General features: G+C 44.7%; 3 protein-coding genes across 4 annotated transcripts; all 3 read left to right on the forward strand.

The window, feature by feature from the left end:
• Positions 1–364: 364 nt before the first annotated feature.
• LOC124414726 lies at positions 365–2,792 on the forward strand. Of its 2 annotated transcripts, XM_046895762.1 has the most exons (6): positions 365–731; positions 909–1,505; positions 1,587–1,846; positions 1,912–1,980; positions 2,329–2,418; positions 2,510–2,792. In XM_046895762.1, the coding sequence occupies exons 1-6, from the start codon at positions 662–664 to the stop codon at positions 2,549–2,551; spliced, it is 1,128 nt and encodes a 375-aa protein (XP_046751718.1). In that variant the 5' UTR covers positions 365–661; the 3' UTR covers positions 2,552–2,792. The 2 variants fall into 2 exon arrangements, with proteins under 2 accessions (XP_046751718.1, XP_046751719.1); XM_046895763.1 differs by lacking the exon at positions 1,912–1,980.
• Positions 2,793–3,421: 629 nt separating this feature from the next.
• On the forward strand, positions 3,422–5,332 carry LOC124414476 (tubulin monoglutamylase TTLL4-like). Its single transcript, XM_046895424.1, has one exon. The coding sequence runs from the start codon at positions 3,422–3,424 to the stop codon at positions 5,330–5,332; it is 1,911 nt and encodes a 636-aa protein (XP_046751380.1).
• Positions 5,333–7,741: 2,409 nt separating this feature from the next.
• Positions 7,742–15,007, forward strand: LOC124414477 (pro-resilin-like). The gene is made up of 9 exons (XM_046895425.1): positions 7,742–7,851; positions 9,244–9,474; positions 9,636–9,877; positions 11,928–12,056; positions 12,119–12,146; positions 13,151–13,205; positions 13,627–13,715; positions 14,120–14,539; positions 14,670–15,007. Exons 1-9 carry the CDS (start codon positions 7,744–7,746, stop codon positions 14,931–14,933), a joined length of 1,566 nt encoding a protein of 521 aa, XP_046751381.1. The 5' UTR covers positions 7,742–7,743; the 3' UTR covers positions 14,934–15,007.
• Positions 15,008–20,441: the final 5,434 nt, after the last annotated feature.

A 20,441-nucleotide genomic window follows, 5' to 3' on the forward strand; every position in this document is an offset into this window, starting at 1 on the left:
CGGTGGAAAATTGATGCCAATTTTCCCAATCGTTCCCCAGATCGGTGGTTATGTATACAACCGGTACATACACACATACACATACACGCGATACACATATGTGTGCATATCACCTCGATACGGGAGCCAGACTCCCAGCTAATCGCCGAATCGAATCGAATGCATGCATCGGCTAAAAATACGTTACATCCAGGGAGTGAAAATGTTTTACACACGAGACCGAGGGGAATTCGAATCTGCATTATAATTGTCTTCTGATTGAAATCAATTTGAATTTGTATGAAAAGGAAAGATAAAGAGAGTAAAAAAAAAAAAATAATAAAATAAAATAAAAACACACGACCAGTGAAATTGAAGCGAAAAATCCACAGCTCGGTTGAAGTTTTAGATAACGAGATTATAATAAATTCCTGACGAGTATTGATTTCCTTTAACATATGGGAGGGAGAAAATATAAATGAGAACGCAGGAAATATTATAGATGAAAAAAATTGTACATAATTTATGCAACAAGGACTGGATATTTAATAATTCACAAAACTGACATGCATGATAGACTGAAACGCCGCGTTGTCCGCACGGCGTGACTCTCGGTGCTTCAGTTTTCGCCCACCCAGCAAATCGTTCGCATGGTTCCATACTCGGTAAAGGCAGCAACCAGATGGGCTTATTGAATCCGAATGACGTCCTCGCCGAAAGCCGTCTTCCATTCCTGTTCAGCAGTCTGCTCGGTGAGTAATAATTCAGTCGAGAACCAGACCCTAATCTTCCAGCCGTCCAGAATTCACCGACGCGGTGAAAAAGGGGATGAAAAAAGAAGTCCAAGGGGCGCCATTGAGCCCGCCAAGCCGTTAAACGCTCTCCAAGCCCCGACATTTCTCGATGCAAGGATGCCAATCATCTTCCAGGTCTTCGAAAGATCGGGTCAGGCGATCGGCGGTGGTTGGACTGCCTGTATCCAACCCTCCTGATCATTTTGTACATCGGACTGTTCGCCATGATCCGGAAAGACGTTTGGACCTACTACGATTCACTGGACGAGGCGATCTTCTACTTCAAGGACCAGAAGCTGCAGGGCTGTCTGAACCTTGTTGTGGTCCCGGTGATCATCTTATCGAGCATCATCAGGAGCTCGGATGACCTTGATGGGTACAAGAAGCTCGACTGCATCGACCGTCTTCTGCTCTACCTGAATGCCCCGATCGACCACGCGGCTGGAACGAGAGAGGAAGTCAGCAACCTCTGCGTCTACGTCTTTCTTACCCTCGTCACCAACCTCTTGACGTACTTCACCGTTGTCATGGCGGGATCCGGGGTGGATTTCGACGTCGCATGGATCCTCGGCCACCTTCCGGTGCTTCTTGAGGTGGTGATTCTTTGCGGATTCGTCGCTGTCATTGCCAAGATCCGCGTCCGTTTCGAACGGACCAACTCCGTCATCGCTGAGGCTCTGACGCCGAGGAAGATCAGCGTTATACTAGTCCAGTCGACGAGCTTTGATAACGGTGAAGTAGTTCTGGACCGCATTCATGTTTTACTACTATCTTGTCTTTGGAAAGTTTTCAAGGTTTTTACTTCCCATCTAGCTTCCAAACTTCGACTTGCCAGACGCATTCACTTCCAACTCCACGACGTCGCGGCTGCTGTCAACAAGGCTTATGGCTTTCGAGTGTTCTTCATCTTCTTCGTCACCCTGTTTTCGATCCTGAACCACTTCCGGAACGCGTTTGCTCTCCACGACGACCCTCTTGGCATCATGGACCTTGGTCTTCATTTGGTATGGATCTGCTTCCACATGGCGAAATACTTCTACGTCGCGAATGCCTGTCATGCCACTGTTTCAGAGGTCAGTCGAATCTCGTCATACCTGTGAAGTGGAAAGTATCAAATTCGCCGTTTCATGTTCCTCAGGGGAAACTGGCTGGTAAATTTTTACTGGATGCACCAATTGTTCGAGGACCAATTGGCCTCAGCGAAGAGGTTTGTGTTCAAAGACACTTTGATCGATTAAAATAACGACGATGCCGTAATGAAAATGTGCTGTGAATTTACTCGGGCAATTTGGAAAAAAGATTGATGTAATTACCCCCGGTGTTTAATTGGCTCAATTGTACAGCCGGACTCTGTTCTCTACGCACGAATGATTTAAATCAATTGGTAAAATTCACGGTCCAGCGGCCAGCCCGATCCGTATATTTCGGTTCATGGCACATTTTGTCGGGGAGAATGAGAGAGGCACGAGGTACATTGCGGGGTGAACGTTTTACAAATTCAGGTTCGATGGTCGTGGACCCGGATAATGATCAGGAGTGAATAATGGAATTTCAGGTAGAGGCCTTCTCCCGGCAACTGGATAACAAGCAGCTGCAGTTCACGCTCGTCAGCGTTTTCGCTATCGACATACCCAAGGGAGTAACGGTAAGGAGTTCATCCCTGCACAGCGCATCGGCGATTATATTACATAAATCGATTTTCCTCATCAGCCGGCAATCTACTTTTTTTTGCGTAGATCTTCATTGCGGTCATAACTTATTTCTTGGTGCTATGCTGATTGTGATGAGATGTTGCGGAATTGCATCACCGCGTGGCTGAAGACCTGATGTAACAACAAATACGGCCACCACCACCACCACCGCATGTACATACTTGCAGCAGATTCTCCGGCACTTCTCGTTCCCTCCAATTCATCAGTGATTACATTGAACACTCGGCGTTTAAATCTGCGGTTCTCTCTCTCTGGAACTCACTGCAAGCTGGAGGGGAAATTTGCCGTTGCTGATCTCAGTGAAAGAATAAATATTGCCTCGTTTTATTCCTTTTTTTCAATCCTCAACAATGACGAGCGGACAAAGCGATCTGTCGAGCCATCATGGTTACACGAGTTCGTATTGCTGGACCTGGGGCCCACCGCGAGTGGATTATGCGCACCATTTTCCATCCGTCCAATTAGCCTATACAAGTTGCTCCGCACTCCAATACACGCTGCTTAACATGTGTTACACGCAGCGATCTATTTACGCGGAGCAAGGTCTTTTGCGCAAGCATAAAATGAAACGCGTCTTCTCGTGTACTACTCATTGAATGTACTATATACCTACGCTCCATCTCCGCTTTCGCGGGATTCCATTTGATCGCGTCATTTCAGCCTCAGCGTGTCCACTACCACAACGAAGTGCAGTTAGCCGAATGTCATAACCGACCGCGATTCATCATTTTTTTTATCCAATTCCACAGACACGCGAATCTGTCGCGACGCGAACAGTCGATGATCGATATTCGGTATTGACCGTGATCGAACCATGCAGACAAACGTCAGGAAAAACTAACCCAAGGCTCTGACACATCGCCTCTCCCAACCTCTTTCGGAAATGTATATTGCCAAAATTCGCCGTTAAGATAAACAAAACCGACACTAGTGATCATGTTGTACAAATCACAATCCATTTTGATCGACGAGAACAGAAAATCGACCGTTCGGCGATCTAGATCTGCCCCTGTTAATCGTCGCACAAGCATAGAAAAACTTTTCAACAGTTTGGAGAATGGACTAAGGGATGTTAGAGACTTCGAGGTAATCTACGAAAGAAACTATTCTCGCAGTGAGTCGAAGGTAATTTGCGCTTCGGCCAGGACGAGCAGGAACCTAATTCTCGTTCAGCGTCTTACGGATGAGGACAGTGATCAGGATGACGAGTTTTTTTCCAACGCAGAGGCCAGAGAATGCCAGCAGCCCCTGATCATTGGACCCGTAGTTCAATCAGAGCTAAAAACAGTGGTAGCAGTAGCTGCAAGAAAGAAGTTCCACTTCCCGTTCCGAAAAAGCCTCTTTTCCCACGTGCCACCGTACGTCTTCTTCCACTGCGACAACTGCAGGTGTTCGCCGCTGCCAAAGTCAGTCTCAAGGCACATGAAGTGGCGGCTGACTCCATATACACCGCAGATCGTCAGGAGAATCGTGGAGGCTTCCGGGTTCCGCGTGGTTTCCTGCGACCCGAGGGACTCTGACTCGTGGTGCGGTAACTGGGACCACGTGTTCCCGAAGAACTGTGTGCGCCTCCGCTGGTACCAGAAAGTGAACCACTTTCCGGGGACGAACAAACTCGGACACAAAGACCAGCTCTGGGCCAGCATCAGCGAGATGATGAAGAGGTTTGGAAAGCGGCACTTCGGCTTCATGCCAACGACCTTCGTCCTGCCCCGGGATAAGCGGCGGCTGATGGTCGCCTGGAAGCAGAACGACGGAACCAAATGGATCATTAAGCCGCCAAGCTCGGCGCGTGGTGCGGGAGTCCACGTGGTCCACCAGTGGTGGGAAGTGCCGGCGAACTCGTACCTCGTGGTCCAGCGGTACTTGGCCAACCCGAGGCTGATAGACGGGGCAAAGTTCGACCTGAGGCTCTACGTGCTGGTGACAAGCTTCGACCCCCTGAGAGCGTACCTCTACTCTGACGGCCTGGTCAGGATAGCGACGACGAAATACGACCAGGACGCGAAGCACCACAAGAACCGGTTTATGCACCTGACAAACACCAGCGTGAATAAGTACAGCAAGGCATACCAGCTGAGTCCAAACGTGAACACAGCCACTGGCCATTTGTGGTCGCTAAAAAGTCTGTGGTCACTTCTGGAACGAGAATCAGTTGACGTCCCGAAGCTGTGGGCAGAGATGAAGGACATCGTGGTCAAGACCTTGATAGCCGCCGACGGTGTAGTTGGTTCTGTTATCCAGAAGACCTTGACCTCTCGGTACACGTGCTTCGAGCTCTTTGGCTTCGATATACTCATCGAAGAGAACTGTAGGCCCTGGTTACTGGAGGTCAACACAGCGCCGTCCCTTCACACGGACTCTGCCGTCCACAGAGCTGTGAAAGGACCGCTGGTCAGGACACTCTTCAATGTCGCTGGATTCCAACTGAACCCTGGAGTCCCGGAATCAGTCCTGAAGGAGCTGTCCAGTCGTTACGGTCTGGATGGATCTGTCTGCCAGAATTTTCATCTCAACGACAAAAGTCTCACGCATCAAGCGACGCGGAAGCAGTTTAACTACATGTACCGCAATTCTAGGGACGAGTATCTCGATACCATACTGCAGGACCTCACATCCGACGATATCCGCAACCTGATTACCTTCGAGGATGAACTCACCCAGCTGGAGCTGTTCGAAAAGATATTCCCGACCAGCCGGAGTCACAAGTACCTAAAGTACTTTTCCAGGCCAAAGTACTACGACATGCTTCTCGACGCTTGGGAGCACCACTACGGATCCTGCAGGAAACTCGGTGTCCGCAAGCTGCAGGATATGTGCAGGAGCAAGCGTCACCTGATGCCTTGAATGATTTGTGTTCTTGCTCTTTTGTTACTGTCTCCGAATTTGTCTTGTAAAGAGTAACGGAAATTCGCATCTTCTGCTAATTATGCATCTAAAAATGAATAAACGATGGAAACGAAGACATTTTGCTCCGAATTTCAGCTCACTGACAAAACGAAACTAGTTCTTTGCTCTTTCGATTGATATATTTAACGTTGAACTCGTTGACTAACTACCGTCACCTCACAGATTCCACCCAGGATCGATCCCACAAGGACGAATTACCATCTTTACGAACCCCACGTGGGTGTGATCACCTGAAACGAAACTTTAAGCAGGCGATAATTGCCTGATCAAAGGATACGCAATGCACGGCTTTGATCTCGTCCACTTGGTTGCGAGTTACTCTCGAAATTTTCCGACGTACCCTTCGACCTGATGAAATTCGGTAGCCACGGAAAAGGTCGATTCTGTGAAAGGTATAACCGACTTGAACCCCGACCAAAACCGCTTTTCCGCGTTGTAACAGCTCCGCTTTCTTCGCAACTTCGTTGCATTAACGTTTATTCGACGAACGCGCGCTGCGACGACGACGACGGGGAAAACGTTACGTAATAGCAGAATTAATTCGTTCACGACGGTACAGCGGTTCATGAAAAAATGCAGAAATAGTCCCGTAATAATTGAGTTTTGCCCCAGCAGCCGCCAACTGCAGCTGCCGCAGCGACTCTGCAGTGTAGCACATGCAAGTGAGAGCTACGAGGGGTCAACCTATTTTCATTTCAATCCAGCATCCGTTCCTACGCCTCAGCTGCGATGAAAACTAATTAAAATTCGATCGAGAGGGAAGTCAAGTCGGAGTGTTCCGGAGTGAGCCTTTCTCTCTCCTTCGCAATTACAATCACGCTACGAATTTGCAAAATTTAGGCATACGCATTTGCATCTCTCGGATGAAACGCTCCCGAGTAATAGAAGGAAATAATGTATTCATGAGATGAGCTGCACCACGTATACTCGCTTGTTTCTCCCCCATCCTCACTCCTACGAACCATCCACCCGCAGATGCATGCAGATACGCATTGCCGATGCGTATCACCGCTGTTTGCATAACTTATTATATTCGCGGATCACGTAATTCGCCCGTCAATCAACCGCTGCGGGCCTCTTTGGCGCCGAACAAAGTGCCTCGGGCTATAACCGAAATCCAAAATTTTATCGAAAATCGGAACGTTCTTTTTTTTTTTTCTTCTTCTATTATTTATGCGCTCGATATTGTGAACACGTATGATTTCAGCCGGAGGGAAAATCCCAGATGTGATTAAAACTTTATTTACGTATGTCTAGCAGATACTGATTACGCGATAAAAAAAAATCGTAATATCCGTTGAGTCGGTCGATTCGGTTTCAGCCGAATTAATCGGATGCCATCGACGACAGACTGCGACGACCTTTCGTCTCTGGTCGATGTCAAAGCCGAAGAATTTAATAAATGCTGAAACGTTCTAATTTTTCATTGCTTTTTTAACCTTTGAGGAATTAATTGCCAACGGGCTTTTCTGGCTGATCTCATCCTGAAAAAATTCTCAGATCACGTAGTAGATTTATATTTGAATATAACGGTACGGAATCTCAACAAGCATCTACTTGACAAGCAGGAGAAGAAAAGAATTAAATGTTTTCAAGACACCGATTGATTCGTTTGACAAATGAAAAGGAGAAAGCGTTTCAAGCTGCAGCTGCCTTGCGGTGAAATAAATTCGAGGCAGTGATGCATCGCGTTTTGGACAGAATAGATGAAATAAAGGGGAAAACAATTCTTGAAACGAGCTTGAGGAAAGCTCGAGATGGTAAGTTTGAGTGCGCTTCAGCTGCCGGGATACCCACGAATATATACACCCCAGTGCATCTCCAAGTCGAAGGTATCCTCTGCCAAAATGGAGAAGAAAAATACAATATCGGCGTGAAAATATGGGCTATTACTTCTCGTCGTCAGATAGAGCTTTGCATGAAATGAGCTGCGAAAAAACTCGCGGTCTAGCGATCGGGTGAGGATCCTAAAGCGGATTGTTCGGATACGATGAAAGGACTACGACATCGATCTTCGATAAAATTCGTGGAGAATCTTATAAGCGACTTATTAGTTTCTTGAGGAAAAAAAAAAATGTATTCAGTTCAGGTTAAAAAAAAAAACCTCCTCAACGCAGTTATAATTGGCACTTTACAATCCGCAGATTGCGGATTGAGTATTTGACAGAAAAGGAGAAGAAGGTGGCGGCGGTTTGCGGTGAGAAGCGCGAACAAAAGGATATGACAAGCGTGTAGGGTCGGCTAGGCAGAGGCAATTCTGTCGCAACGACCTTGCTCGAGATGTTACATATATCGGAGAACGGAGGATGCACCAGGTACCGGGAAGGTATAAAGCCTGGGAGAGGCAGATGCCAGAGCACTTCACACCGTCTCATCCCCAGACGCAGAGCAGCCCGAAAAACCGCGAGTCCGCAGAATCTGAAGAGAGGATCGCCGCACCGATCGTCGAGATGAAGGTGAGTCTCTGCTGGGCATATTTTCTCAATTTTTTACCGTTGCTGGTTCTCGCGGAAAACGGGGAAAAGTAAAGAGGGCGTGGAGATTTTCATCTTTCCCGGGAAAAAGAGGAGAAAGAGAAGAGAAGAGACGGAAAAACCACCGCGCGGATCCAATTAACCTTTGAGGTCGCACCCTCAGCCTCTTTTTTCCGCGGCAACTTTGACGATCACGAGTACGCTTATAGCTCGCGAAAACCGCCGCTTAACGATACTAATTTAATTAAAAAGAGTAAACCGATAAATTACCGTAACTCGTTAATCCGATCTCAGACGTTTTTTCCACCCCCCTGAAGCGCTGCCGTCGCCGTATTCGACCCTTAAAGCTGCAAGCGTCCCGGTATTCATGGACTCAAGGACCTGGCCACTCGCGTAATCATCTCGTAATTCACCCCATTTCTGACCTCATGTTCGTAATTTTTCTTTAAACACACTTGGCAATGGTCGCTGTAGTGACTATAACCAAGATCTAAACCTTGTTGGAAGAAAATGATTCCCAGTAAAAGTGAACCATTAATTTTAGTCCTTTCTTCTCCAAATATCGTGTTCCGATTCCTGCAATCCAATAGTCGGAAACCGATTCCGTAACACTCCGTATGCGCGATCCAATTCGAAATGTTCTTCTTCTCGGTCAAGTGGGACACGCATCTCCACGGTGCAAATGGGCGGTGATCAATCTCTCGGGTTTTATTTTTCAAGACGAATCCTTTCCTTTCTCCACTGAGTGTTTTCCCCACGTAGGTAGGTACACGTATAACGTGGCCTGTCAGCTGACCGTTGCGATTGCAATGCAGATCACTCGGCTCACGTACGATTTACGAATATGCCGAGAAGATCTCAGGTACGTTTCACACACGTGGGCGTTGCGTAAACCCGATATAACCATCCTCTCTTCTGCTGGATCGTAAGTAGAAGTACTTGCAACTGGAAACCAGACGGCGAGAAGTTACGCCGAGTACTTAAGAAAGTTAATTGTTATCTACTTGCTGCCAGAAATTACTTTTTAATTCACGGGCATCTCAATCGCCCACATATACGAGCTCTACGTGATCCGACTTGCGATTCATCCCGTACACGTGCTAATTGTCAGCACTTGACTCCGGGGATCCACATGACGACGTTTCGACATTGACGCTTGTTTATTAGCATAATAAGGCCGGAGACTGCCGCCATGTTTTTGCTGATTATGATACACGTTATACCGGACTGCGGTTCATTAAGTCATTTAGCGATAACTGCCCCGGTAGCGAGTGCATATAATTAACGAGGACTTCCTCCGCGAGAGGATACCTCGGGGAGTAAATCGAATCCCTAATTGCAATCTACCCAACCATGGACCTTTTCTTCTTTCAGTTATTCGCCGCAACGAGTTTGCTAATTACTCTCCTGGCCGCGGTCGCCGCCCGACCCGAACCCCCGGTGAACCAGTATCTTCCACCGAATCAACAGTTCATTCCCGCCCAAAGACCCTCGGACTTTACTGGATCCAACCCACCCCCTGCTATGCTGGGAGGCATTCAGTACTTACCACCGAATTCCAACGCCTTTGGTGCCCACCAGGGATATGACGATGGCTCCACCGGCGTAAGTATTTTTCCAACATATATCTAGGTTAAAAGTAAGATGATCGTATACTCTCAAGATACGTTGAACTCGTCTTTCATGTTAACCGCATGAATTTTCATACGAATAATTTCGTCCACGTCACGATAATCGTTATCAATTCTAATTTATTTTCTCTTCAGGAACCGGCGAAGTACGAGTTCGAATATACCGTAAACGACTTTGAATCTGGGAATGATTTTGGACACAGGGAGAACGCCGAGGATGGCGTTGCTCGCGGCATTTACTACGTCCTGTTGCCGGACGGTCGCAGACAGACGGTGGAATACGAGGCCGACGAAAATGGCTTCCGGCCGAAGGTGACGTACACGGACGAGGGAACCAGGGGCGGAAATGCCGGAGGAAACGGGGGCTACGGATACTAGCTTCCTGAAGACGTCGGTCTTAATTGTCACTCTGGACCCTCGGACATTTACAAAGTTATTCAGGCGCCGGGTGAAGAGAAACGGGAAATTAGAAATTAATTGCAAATCCGCGGTTTTTACGTCAAGTGTTGGTATCAAAATTTACAAGATCTACCACATGTTGCGGGATGCTGAATAACAGCATTATCTTTAGGAAAGTCGAATCCATTTTAACCTCATAAAGTCTTTCTCTAAATATCGATACGGCGATTACGAAAGAAATTCACTCAAGCTACTAATATTTTTTTGCTTTATATATTCAAGTCGAAAGTTCAACGATTTTTTATTTGGAATCTTTGAAAAACTCTGTGGAATATGTGTCCTTAATTTCAACAGCATTTGACGAAGGAATCCCAATCTTGCTCATCGTCTACCCTTGATGATTTGAAAAAATTAAACCTGATTATTTTCATCCCCTATTTCACCCGGCTCCCGAATAACTGATAATACACACACTGTGATCAAACCATTACCAATAATCTGATAAATAAATGATGTTACACATATTGAACGCGTGATGCGTTCGCGAAAATCGGCTAAAGCCGGTGATCGACGGCCGTTACGTAACAGCGTAACGTAATATGTACATCTATACATATAGATACTATAACATATTCAGACATACATTACATACATGATATATTTTTTACACGAAAGGAAATAAAATTGATAAGAAAAAAAGAAGAAATATGTGTGAACGATTAAATGAATAAAAAAATTCAATATCCATTTATATATCAACACGCGTATACTTTTTAATAACGTAATATACGCACGCGTAGGTATATTCAGATATACATAAGACGAAACGATACACCTGTGCAAAGGTTCCTTTCACCCGCAAGCGGTTCTCTTCATCGAATAAAGAGTTGAAATTCAACGAAGTAGACGAAGAAGAAGAAGAAGGAAACGGAAGAAAAAAAATTCAACTAAACGAGTGATAAAAATAAGCATTTCGCGAGAGCCAATACCGCGATGATACGCGATACAATTCTGCGGCCGAAGCGTAACGAGAGATTTTTCGCTCCGCAGGTATACACGTAATATCTCGCAAAACTACACCGATACGATATATACAGGTATGTGCACCTTTCGGGGGCGAAAGGGGGGGAAGAAGGGGATACTCGGTGTAACAAGTATGGTTAATTATATATTTATAAATGTATATATGTAGGCACGAAAGAAGGCGAATTCGCTTGCCAGTCCGTCTGTCATTTCGCGTAATTGAAATACTATCGCGAAAAGCAGCCGCGGCTCTCGCGATAATGTCTAGCGAGCGCGGTTATCAAACCACCGGCTGTCAAAACTTTCTTAATTCTCGTCTTACGCGTTACACAGATCCCTCCCCCCCCCCACACCCCGCCACGATGTAATTGCATTTCGATGAAAGTTCGCTCTATATTTTTACTCGCCTGGAGTTCCGCGAAACGCGATTCCCGCGTATTGATTCACCGCGGATATAATCCGCGGCCTCTTCAAAAAACAAGAAAAAAAAAATATCTCATTATTTCATACTCCGATTTGAAACAAACAAGAATTGCGCAAACTCGACACCGATTGTTCGGAGGAAATTTTATCCAAGTTTCGAATTTGCAATAACGAATGAAATGATTTTTATATCGAGTTCTTCCGTCATTCTCATTTTACAGCTCGTCCTGCAGGCCTGGGTGAAATTGAAATTACGAAAATGGTGAGGAAGAGTCGAAAAACCGAGCCGATTCACTCTTCTTCGCAAATAAGATTACACGATTGATTTATTATACAGAAAGTTCGAGGGTGTTTATACATGTATACATATAGCTACTATACATGCACATAGCTTACTTACTCGGGCCGGTTTTTATACGCAGAAAACGGCCCTGAGTTATTCCTCTACGTGACTTCCTTCGGTGCTACGTGAACGCGAGGGCAGTATTTCTTCGATTAAAGAACTGGCTACTGCTTCGAAGCATTACTCTCTCGCGTAGAGTCGATCAATTATAATTAAAACTGCACGGCCACCTTCGAGAGCTGCAGAACTTCTTCATTTTGCGCGAGCGTTATGCCAAAAATATACTGCGTCGCCTCGGGCACATCTACGCTGTTATGTTGCAAGTGTTTAAAACAGGAATTGCCGAGCACGATGACGATCTTCACCAGGTTGGCAATTTATGCGGACAATTGATGCGAAAATTGATATATTTTTATCAACTACTTTGCAGTTCAGTGACAGCGGATAGCAAAAAAAATGTAAAATTATAAAATTCGTTCATATTCGGAATAATTGTACTTCTACAAGATATGAATTTCATCACCAGATTTTTTTTTTCTTTTATTTATTTATTTTTTTATAACGCTCAGTTGTCAAGTTATGGACTTCTGAAGAATTTATGTAATTAATTATTAAACATGTTGGTTTCTATAGAAAATTTACTCTACTTTTCAATCATAAAATCAGATTCTGATTTTCTTTTTTTTTTCAAATAAATTCAAAAATAACTTGAAGCGTCTGGATAATACACTGCAAGTGTCAAAACGGGATCTACATTAGCTTAGGAAATATTTGAACTGAAGTATAACATATACGTGTGGCACTGAGCATGGTACTTAGCGTTTGCTTAGGTGGCCGATCGGCTGATTTGCGCGGAAAAAATATACTTAGTAAAACTGCTGCAATATCATCCATGTAGGAATAAATACTTCAAATTTCAAGAGTAATTTTGTATAATTATATCCATATTTTAACAATGATCTCTAACCGAATGAAGCAGCATTGTAACATAGAAAAACGATTTCATTTTATAATTTTGACAATTTTACAGTGGAAATCAGCGTTATAAGAAGTTCTTTTTACTAGAAAAGACTTGTAGTTGAAGTAATGGTGATTGCAGAAGCGAACCATGGGATGGTTTTGGGAAAAATCTTTTGTAATTTTGGGTAAACTACCATGTTTAATATTTTATTGTAAATTAGTTGGTAAATTCGTAAAACTACTTAAAAAATATTCGTATTTTAATTAGGTCAATTGTTTAGAATCCCATAACTTGACAAATAACGCCTAGAAAAAAAAAAGTGATCACATTCGTGTTCTTCTAGAAATAGGTACGATTAGGCCGAATATGAACGAATGTTAAAACCGCAAATTTTTGCCGTTGTCTGGTTCAGTGAAAAGCTCTTTGTCCCGATTGGAAACACCGATGTCTCCAGAAAGCCGGGAATTAAGCTTCATTATCCTCTTATTAAAACTTGAGTAGAAACCGAGTTCATTCCTGAATATAAACAGTACGAAATACGAAAGAGTTTATTGTGGTAAAAATTGACCTGAGATGAAAAATATGATGCAACGATCTTAGAGGGATTGAAATGGATGATTTTTTTTTTCACTTTTCGCACGCCTCAAGCTTTCCGTTTTTGTTCCAGATAATTCATGTGTCTGACTAATTATGATCAAGTGCGGGAGTCAAGGATCACTCGCCGAGGCATCATTGAAGCGTCGAATTTGAAAGTGCGGCGAAAACGCGGGCGGCGATACGTAATGGAGAGCCATCTTTGAGAGGCAGATCATACGTGGTGATCTAATCACGCGCCCATCCTGGAGCTCGCATACCGAGTTGGCCTTGCCTCTGATCCCGATGTTACAGATTGCGTCAGATCGACGCGGATCCCCAATATTGCTTTATGCTCGCAAGCCCATCGCCGGGGAAAGATTGATTTCGTCGTAAATTGTAAGGAGGGGGAGACCGTGATGGATGGTATAAGAATCCGCGATCGCTACCGAAAAATCAAATCAAATTGTGCATCCCTCGAAGAAGCATGAAGGTGAGGATCGACGGCTAGTGTGAATATTCGCAATCTACATGGTGCCAGCAAATCGATCTCGGTGCAAATCGGGACCGAACTGCATATCGAACTTTGAACACATCAGTGATTTCGTTTCACAATAAACTCGCGAAAAATTCCTAATTCTGATTTATAAGAGGGACCAAGAAGGAACGAAGATCTTACGATATCGATATGACATGAGATTTTCCAATTAGTCAATTTAGATCATACACCTGTATTCTATCGAATTTTATTACTCTCACGATTATAGTGATTGTCGAATTTGCGCTCGATTGCAATGCGCCTGGATACGGCACAGATTTAGAATTCCGCGACTGATTTCCGTGCATGATACTAATTGTCAATAAAAGACGACTAATATTGTGGTTACGACTACTCAGGTATTCCTTGCCCTGTGTCTCGTTGCGGCGGCGTCCGCCAGCCTGGAGCCTGCCGGATATCGTCCTCCAGGTTCCGCTCCCTCGACGCGTTACCTGCCTGCGAGTAACCAGGCGTCATCGGCCCCTCAGCAACCGTCGGCCAGGTACCTGCCGGCCAGTCAGTCGGAGAACCTGGCTACCCTGGCTCGTTTCCCAGCACCATCCAGTGCCTATCTTCCTGCCAACAACTACGAAGCTCCTGCTCGAGCCTCCCCGTCGTCCTCCAGGTTCTCCAGCGGCCCGTCCGCGTCCTACGGAGTCCCCGCTTCATCGCAGTACTCGGCGCCGGTTGCTGTTCCCGAAAATCGTTACCTCCCGGCCACCAACGCTGTAAACGGAGGTGGCGACTCAGGATACGCCTACGGAGATGCCGAAAATTCAGTGAGTATGAGCATAACTCAATATTGTAACCACGATTGCCGGTAGACCGATGTTTGAGTTCCGGTTACCGGTTATCGGGGAATGTTGAACTGGACGCCATGTAACGATGTAAACTTTCCTGTCGCTTCAGGAACCCGCGAAGTACGATTTCCAGTACGAGGTGAAGGACAACTACGACAACGACTTTGGACACCAAGAGAGCCGTGACGGCGACGACACCAAGGGCATGTACTACGTCCTCCTTCCCGACGGACGCAAGCAGATCGTCGAGTACACGGCCGACCAGGAAGGTTACAAGCCCAGGATCTCGTACGAGGAGGCAAGGCAAGGATACAACAACGGATACAATCAGAGAAACGGTCAAGCTGGGGGATATCCCGAAGGACCTTATTAGAAGTGAAATATATTCCGCAATGGTGGCTTGATGAGTAGACACGTGATAAAAACGATCATGTATTTTAATGTACATATTGTAGCTACCGATGTATAATTACTAGTGAAATAAAGAAATTTTGTACCTCGTAATATTAACCTGCGTATGATCTCTGTGCATTGCTCGATCTACTTCTTAATCAGATCAGTAATACAACGTTGATAATGCGGTCATGACAACACAAATAGGGAAAAAGATAAAAGATACATGACAAAAGACGGAACGAATTCAAGGATTGCAAAACTGACAAGCAAGAAGAAATCTGCATTTCGATTTTGAAAGGTGGTAATGTCGTTCAAATGACAGATGTCTGCAGGATCGGGGATTTTCCATTGAATTTCCGCAAGATGTTCGTCGTGCAACTAAAAGAGCTATGATTCAATATAGTCTGTCATTTCTGCTTTTCTTAGAGTCCTATAGGATGGAGAGGAGTCATGGTGAAAAGAGTCTGAGTGAAGAATTTCCGGCTCGCTTTCGCTAAGCTCATAGCGTTCTCAAAAGTTGAATGAGTTGATGAAGGTGACACAGATGAATGTCAATCACTGGAGTCCCAATACGCGACAAGCAGCGCAAAAAGTGTTACAGACGAAAAACTGCAGATTTTCATCGTCATTTCGCCGCTGCTGGTCCTAGGCTCTTTTTCATGTGTTTCCTAAGTTCCTGGGCGTCGAATTAGTCCAAAAAGCGTCATACGGATCGATTCCAAGACAAAAGATTTTTCGGCCAAAAAAAATCCAAGGCTAACCCCTTTGCATTTTTGGCGAAAATTTCGACGACTTTGAAAAGTGCTGCAATTAATTCTTGAGGGTACTAATCCGACGTGATTTTGCGAGAGGAATCGATTAATCGCAGTCCCGATACGCTGCGAGCAACACCTGCAAAGTTACAGCCGAAAAACTACAGATTTTCATCGTCATTTCTCCGCTGCTGGTCCTAGGCTCTTTTTCATGTGTTTTCTGGGTTCCTGGGCGTCGAATTAGTCTAAAAAGCGTCATACGGATCGATTCCAAGACAAAAGATTTTTCGGCCAAAAAAAATCCAAGGCTAACCCCTTTGCATTTTTGGCGAAAATTTCGACGACTTTGAAAAGTGCTGCAATTAATTCTTTAGGGTACTATTCCGACGTGATTTTGCGAGAGGAATCGATTAATCGCAGTCCCGATACGCTGCGAGCAACACCTGCAAAGTTACAGCCGAAAAACTGCAGATTTTCATCGTCATTTCTCCGCTGCTGGTCCTAGGCTCTTTTTCATGTGTTTTCTGAGTTCCTGGGCGTCGAATTAGTCTAAAAAGCGTCATACGGATCGATTCCAAGACAAAAGATTTTTCGGCCAAAAAAAATCCAAGGCTAACCCCTTTGCATTTTTGGCGAAAATTTCGACGACTTTGAAAAGTGCTGCAGATAATTCTTTAGGGTACTATTCCGACGTGATTTTGCGAGAGGAATCGATTAATCGCAGTCCCGATACGCTGCGAGCAACACCTGCAAAGTTACAGCCGAAAAACTGCAGATTTTCATCGTCATTTCTCCGCTGCTGGTCCTAGGCTCTTTTTCATGTGTTTTCTGAGTTCCTGGGCGTCGAATTAGTCTAAAAAGCGTCATACGGATCGATTCCAAGACAAAAGATTTTTCGGCCAAAAAAAATCCAAGGCTAACCCCTTTGCATTTTTGGCGAAAATTTCGACGACTTTGAAAAGTGCTGCAATTAATTCTTTAGGGTACTATTCCGACGTGATTTTGCGAGAGGAATCGATTAATCGCAGTCCCGATACGCTGCGAGCAACACCTGCAAAGTTACAGCCGAAAAACTGCAGATTTTCATCGTCATTTCTCCGCTGCTGGTCCTAGGCTCTTTTTCATGTGTTTTCTGAGTTCCTGGGCGTCGAATTAGTCTAAAAAGCGTCATACGGATCGATTCCAAGACAAAAGATTTTTCGGCCAAAAAAAATCCAAGGCTAACCCCTTTGCATTTTTGGCGAAAATTTCGACGACTTTGAAAAGTGCTGCAATTAATTCTTTAGGGTACTATTCCGACGTGATTTTGCGAGAGGAATCGATTAATCGCAGTCCCGATACGCTGCGAGCAACACCTGCAAAGTTACAGCCGAAAAACTGCAGATTTTCATCGTCATTTCTCCGCTGCTGGTCCTAGGCTCTTTTTCATGTGTTTTCTGAGTTCCTGGGCGTCGAATTAGTCTAAAAAGCGTCATACGGATCGATTCCAAGACAAAAGATTTTTCGGCCAAAAAAAATCCAAGGCTAACCCCTTTGCATTTTTGGCGAAAATTTCGACGACTTTGAAAAGTGCTGCAATTAATTCTTTAGGGTACTATTCCGACGTGATTTTGCGAGAGGAATCGATTAATCGCAGTCCCGATACGCTGCGAGCAACACCTGCAAAGTTACAGCCGAAAAACTGCAGATTTTCATCGTCATTTCTCCGCTGCTGGTCCTAGGCTCTTTTTCGTGTGTTTTCTGAGTTCCTGGGCGTCGAATTAGTCTAAAAAGCGTCATACGGATCGATTCCAAGACAAAAGATTTTTCGGCCAAAAAAAATCCAAGGCTAACCCTTTGCATTTTTGGCGAAAATTTCGACGACTTTGAAAAGTGCTGCAATTAATTCTTTAGGGTACTATTCCGACGTGATTTTGCGAGAGGAATCGATTAATCGCAGTCCCGATACGCTGCGAGCAACACCTGCGAAGTTACAGCCGAAAAACTGCAGATTTTCATCGTCATTTCTCCGCTGCTGGTCCTAGGCTCTTTTTCATGTGTTTTCTGAGTTCCTGGGCGTCGAATTAGTCTAAAAAGCGTCATACGGATCGATTCCAAGACAAAAGATTTTTCGGCCAAAAAAAATCCAAGGCTAACCCCTTTGCATTTTTGGCGAAAATTTCGACGACTTTGAAAAGTGCTGCAATTAATTCTTTAGGGTACTATTCCGACGTGATTTTGCGAGAGGAATCGATTAATCGCAGTCCCGATACGCTGCGAGCAACACCCGCAAAGTTACAGCCGAAAAACTGCAGATTTTCATCGTCATTTCTCCGCTGCTGGTTCTAGGCTCTTTTTCATGTGTTTTCTGAGTTCCTGGGCGTCGAATTAGTCTAAAAAGCGTCATACGGATCGATTCCAAGACAAAAGATTTTTCGGCCAAAAAAAATCCAAGGCTAACCCCTTTGCATTTTTGGCGAAAATTTCGACGACTTTGAAAAGTGCTGCAATTAATTCTTTAGGGTACTATTCCGACGTGATTTTGCGAGAGGAATCGATTATTCGCAGTCCCGATACGCTGCGAGCAACACCTGCAAAGTGACAGCCGAAAAACTGCAGATTCTCATCGTCATTTCTCCGCTGCTGGTCCTAGGCTCTTTTTCATGTGTTTTCTGAGTTCCTGGGCGTCGAATTAGTCTAAAAAGCGTCATACGGATCGATTCCAAGACAAAAGATTTTTCGGCCAAAAAAAATCCAAGGCTAACCCCTTTGCATTTTTGGCGAAAATTTCGACGACTTTGAAAAGTGCTGCAATTAATTCTTTAGGGTACTATTCCGACGTGATTTTGCGAGAGGAATCGATTAATCGCAGTCCCGATACGCTGCGAGCAACACCTGCAAAGTTACAGCCGAAAAACTGCAGATTTTCATCGTCATTTCTCCGCTGCTGGTCCTAGGCTCTTTTTCATGTGTTTTCTGAGTTCCTGGGCGTCGAATTAGTCTAAAAAGCGTCATACGGATCGATTCCAAGACAAAAGATTTTTCGGCCAAAAAAAATCCAAGGCTAACCCCTTTGCATTTTTGGCGAAAATTTCGACGACTTTGAAAAGTGCTGCAATTAATTCTTTAGGGTACTATTCCGACGTGATTTTGCGAGAGGAATCGATTAATCGCAGTCCCGATACGCTGCGAGCAACACCTGCAAAGTTACAGCCGAAAAACTGCAGATTTTCATCGTCATTTCTCCGCTGCTGGTCCTAGGCTCTTTTTCATGTGTTTTCTGAGTTCCTGGGCGTCGAATTAGTCTAAAAAGCGTCATACGGATCGATTCCAAGACAAAAGATTTTTCGGCCAAAAAAAATCCAAGGCTAACCCCTTTGCATTTTTGGCGAAAATTTCGACGACTTTGAAAAGTGCTGCAATTAATTCTTTAGGGTACTATTCCGACGTGATTTTGCGAGAGGAATCGATTAATCGCAGTCCCGATACGCTGCGAGCAACACCTGCAAAGTTACAGCCGAAAAACTGCAGATTTTCACCGTCATTTCTCCGCTGCTGGTCCTAGGCTCTTTTTCATGTGTTTTCTGAGTTCCTGGGCGTCGAATTAGTCTAAAAAGCGTCATACGGATCGATTCCAAGACAAAAGATTTTTCGGCCAAAAAAAATCCAAGGCTAACCCCTTTGCAATTTTGGCGAAAATTTCGACGACTTTGAAAAGTGCTGCAATTAATTCTTTAGGGTACTATTCCGACGTGATTTTGCGACAGGAATCGATTAATCGCAGTCCCGATACGCTGCGAGCAACACCTGCAAAGTTACAGCCAAAAAACTGCAGATTTTCATCGTCATTTCTCCGCTGCTGGTCCTAGGCTCTTTTTCATGTGTTTTCTGAGTTCCTGGGCGTCGAATTAGTCTAAAAAGCGTCATACGGATCGATTCCAAGACAAAAGATTTTTCGGCCAAAAAAAATCCAAGGCTAACCCCTTTGCATTTTTGGCGAAAATTTCGACGACTTTGAAAAGTGCTGCAATTAATTCTTTAGGGTACTATTCCGACGTGATTTTGCGAGAGGAATCGATTAATCGCAGTCCCGATACGCTGCGAGCAACACCCGCAAAGTTACAGCCGAAAAACTGCAGATTTTCATCGTCATTTCTCCGCTGCTGGTTCTAGGCTCTTTTTCATGTGTTTTCTGAGTTCCTGGGCGTCGAATTAGTCTAAAAAGCGTCATACGGATCGATTCCAAGACAAAAGATTTTTCGGCCAAAAAAAATCCAAGGCTAACCCCTTTGCATTTTTGGCGAAAATTTCGACGACTTTGAAAAGTGCTGCAATTAATTCTTTAGGGTACTATTCCGACGTGATTTTGCGAGAGGAATCGATTAATCGCAGTCCCGATACGCTGCGAGCAACACCTGCAAAGTTACAGCCGAAAAACTGCAGATTTTCATCGTCATTTCTCCGCTGCTGGTCCTAGGCTCTTTTTCATGTGTTTTCTGAGTTCCTGGGCGTCGAATTAGTCTAAAAAGCGTCATACGGATCGATTCCAAGACAAAAGATTTTTCGGCCAAAAAAAATCCAAGGCTAACCCCTTTGCATTTTTGGCGAAAATTTCGACGACTTTGAAAAGTGCTGCAATTAATTCTTTAGGGTACTATTCCGACGTGATTTTGCGAGAGGAATCGATTATTCGCAGTCCCGATACGCTGCGAGCAACACCTGCAAAGTGACAGCCGAAAAACTGCAGATTCTCA

This window comes from Diprion similis, chromosome 14 (genome assembly GCF_021155765.1).
Source record: "Diprion similis isolate iyDipSimi1 chromosome 14, iyDipSimi1.1, whole genome shotgun sequence".
NCBI lineage: Eukaryota > Metazoa > Arthropoda > Insecta > Hymenoptera > Diprionidae > Diprion > Diprion similis.

Coding starts and splice junctions, on each gene's coding strand:
- LOC124414726 (XM_046895762.1), top strand. CDS start 662: ATGGGCTTATTGAATCCGAATGACGTCCTCGCCGAAAGCCGTCTTCCA. Junction 732..908: donor CCTGTTCAGCAGTCTGCTCG/GTGAGTAATAAT, acceptor ATCATCTTCCAG/GTCTTCGAAAGATCGGGTCA. Junction 1,981..2,328: donor CAATTGGCCTCAGCGAAGAG/GTTTGTGTTCAA, acceptor ATGGAATTTCAG/GTAGAGGCCTTCTCCCGGCA.
- LOC124414477 (XM_046895425.1), top strand. CDS start 7,744: ATGCCAGAGCACTTCACACCGTCTCATCCCCAGACGCAGAGCAGCCCG. Junction 9,878..11,927: donor AACGGGGGCTACGGATACTA/GCTTCCTGAAGA, acceptor CACCTTCGAGAG/CTGCAGAACTTCTTCATTTT. Junction 13,206..13,626: donor ATACGAAAGAGTTTATTGTG/GTAAAAATTGAC, acceptor GTAAATTGTAAG/GAGGGGGAGACCGTGATGGA.
- LOC124414476 (XM_046895424.1), top strand. CDS start 3,422: ATGTTGTACAAATCACAATCCATTTTGATCGACGAGAACAGAAAATCG.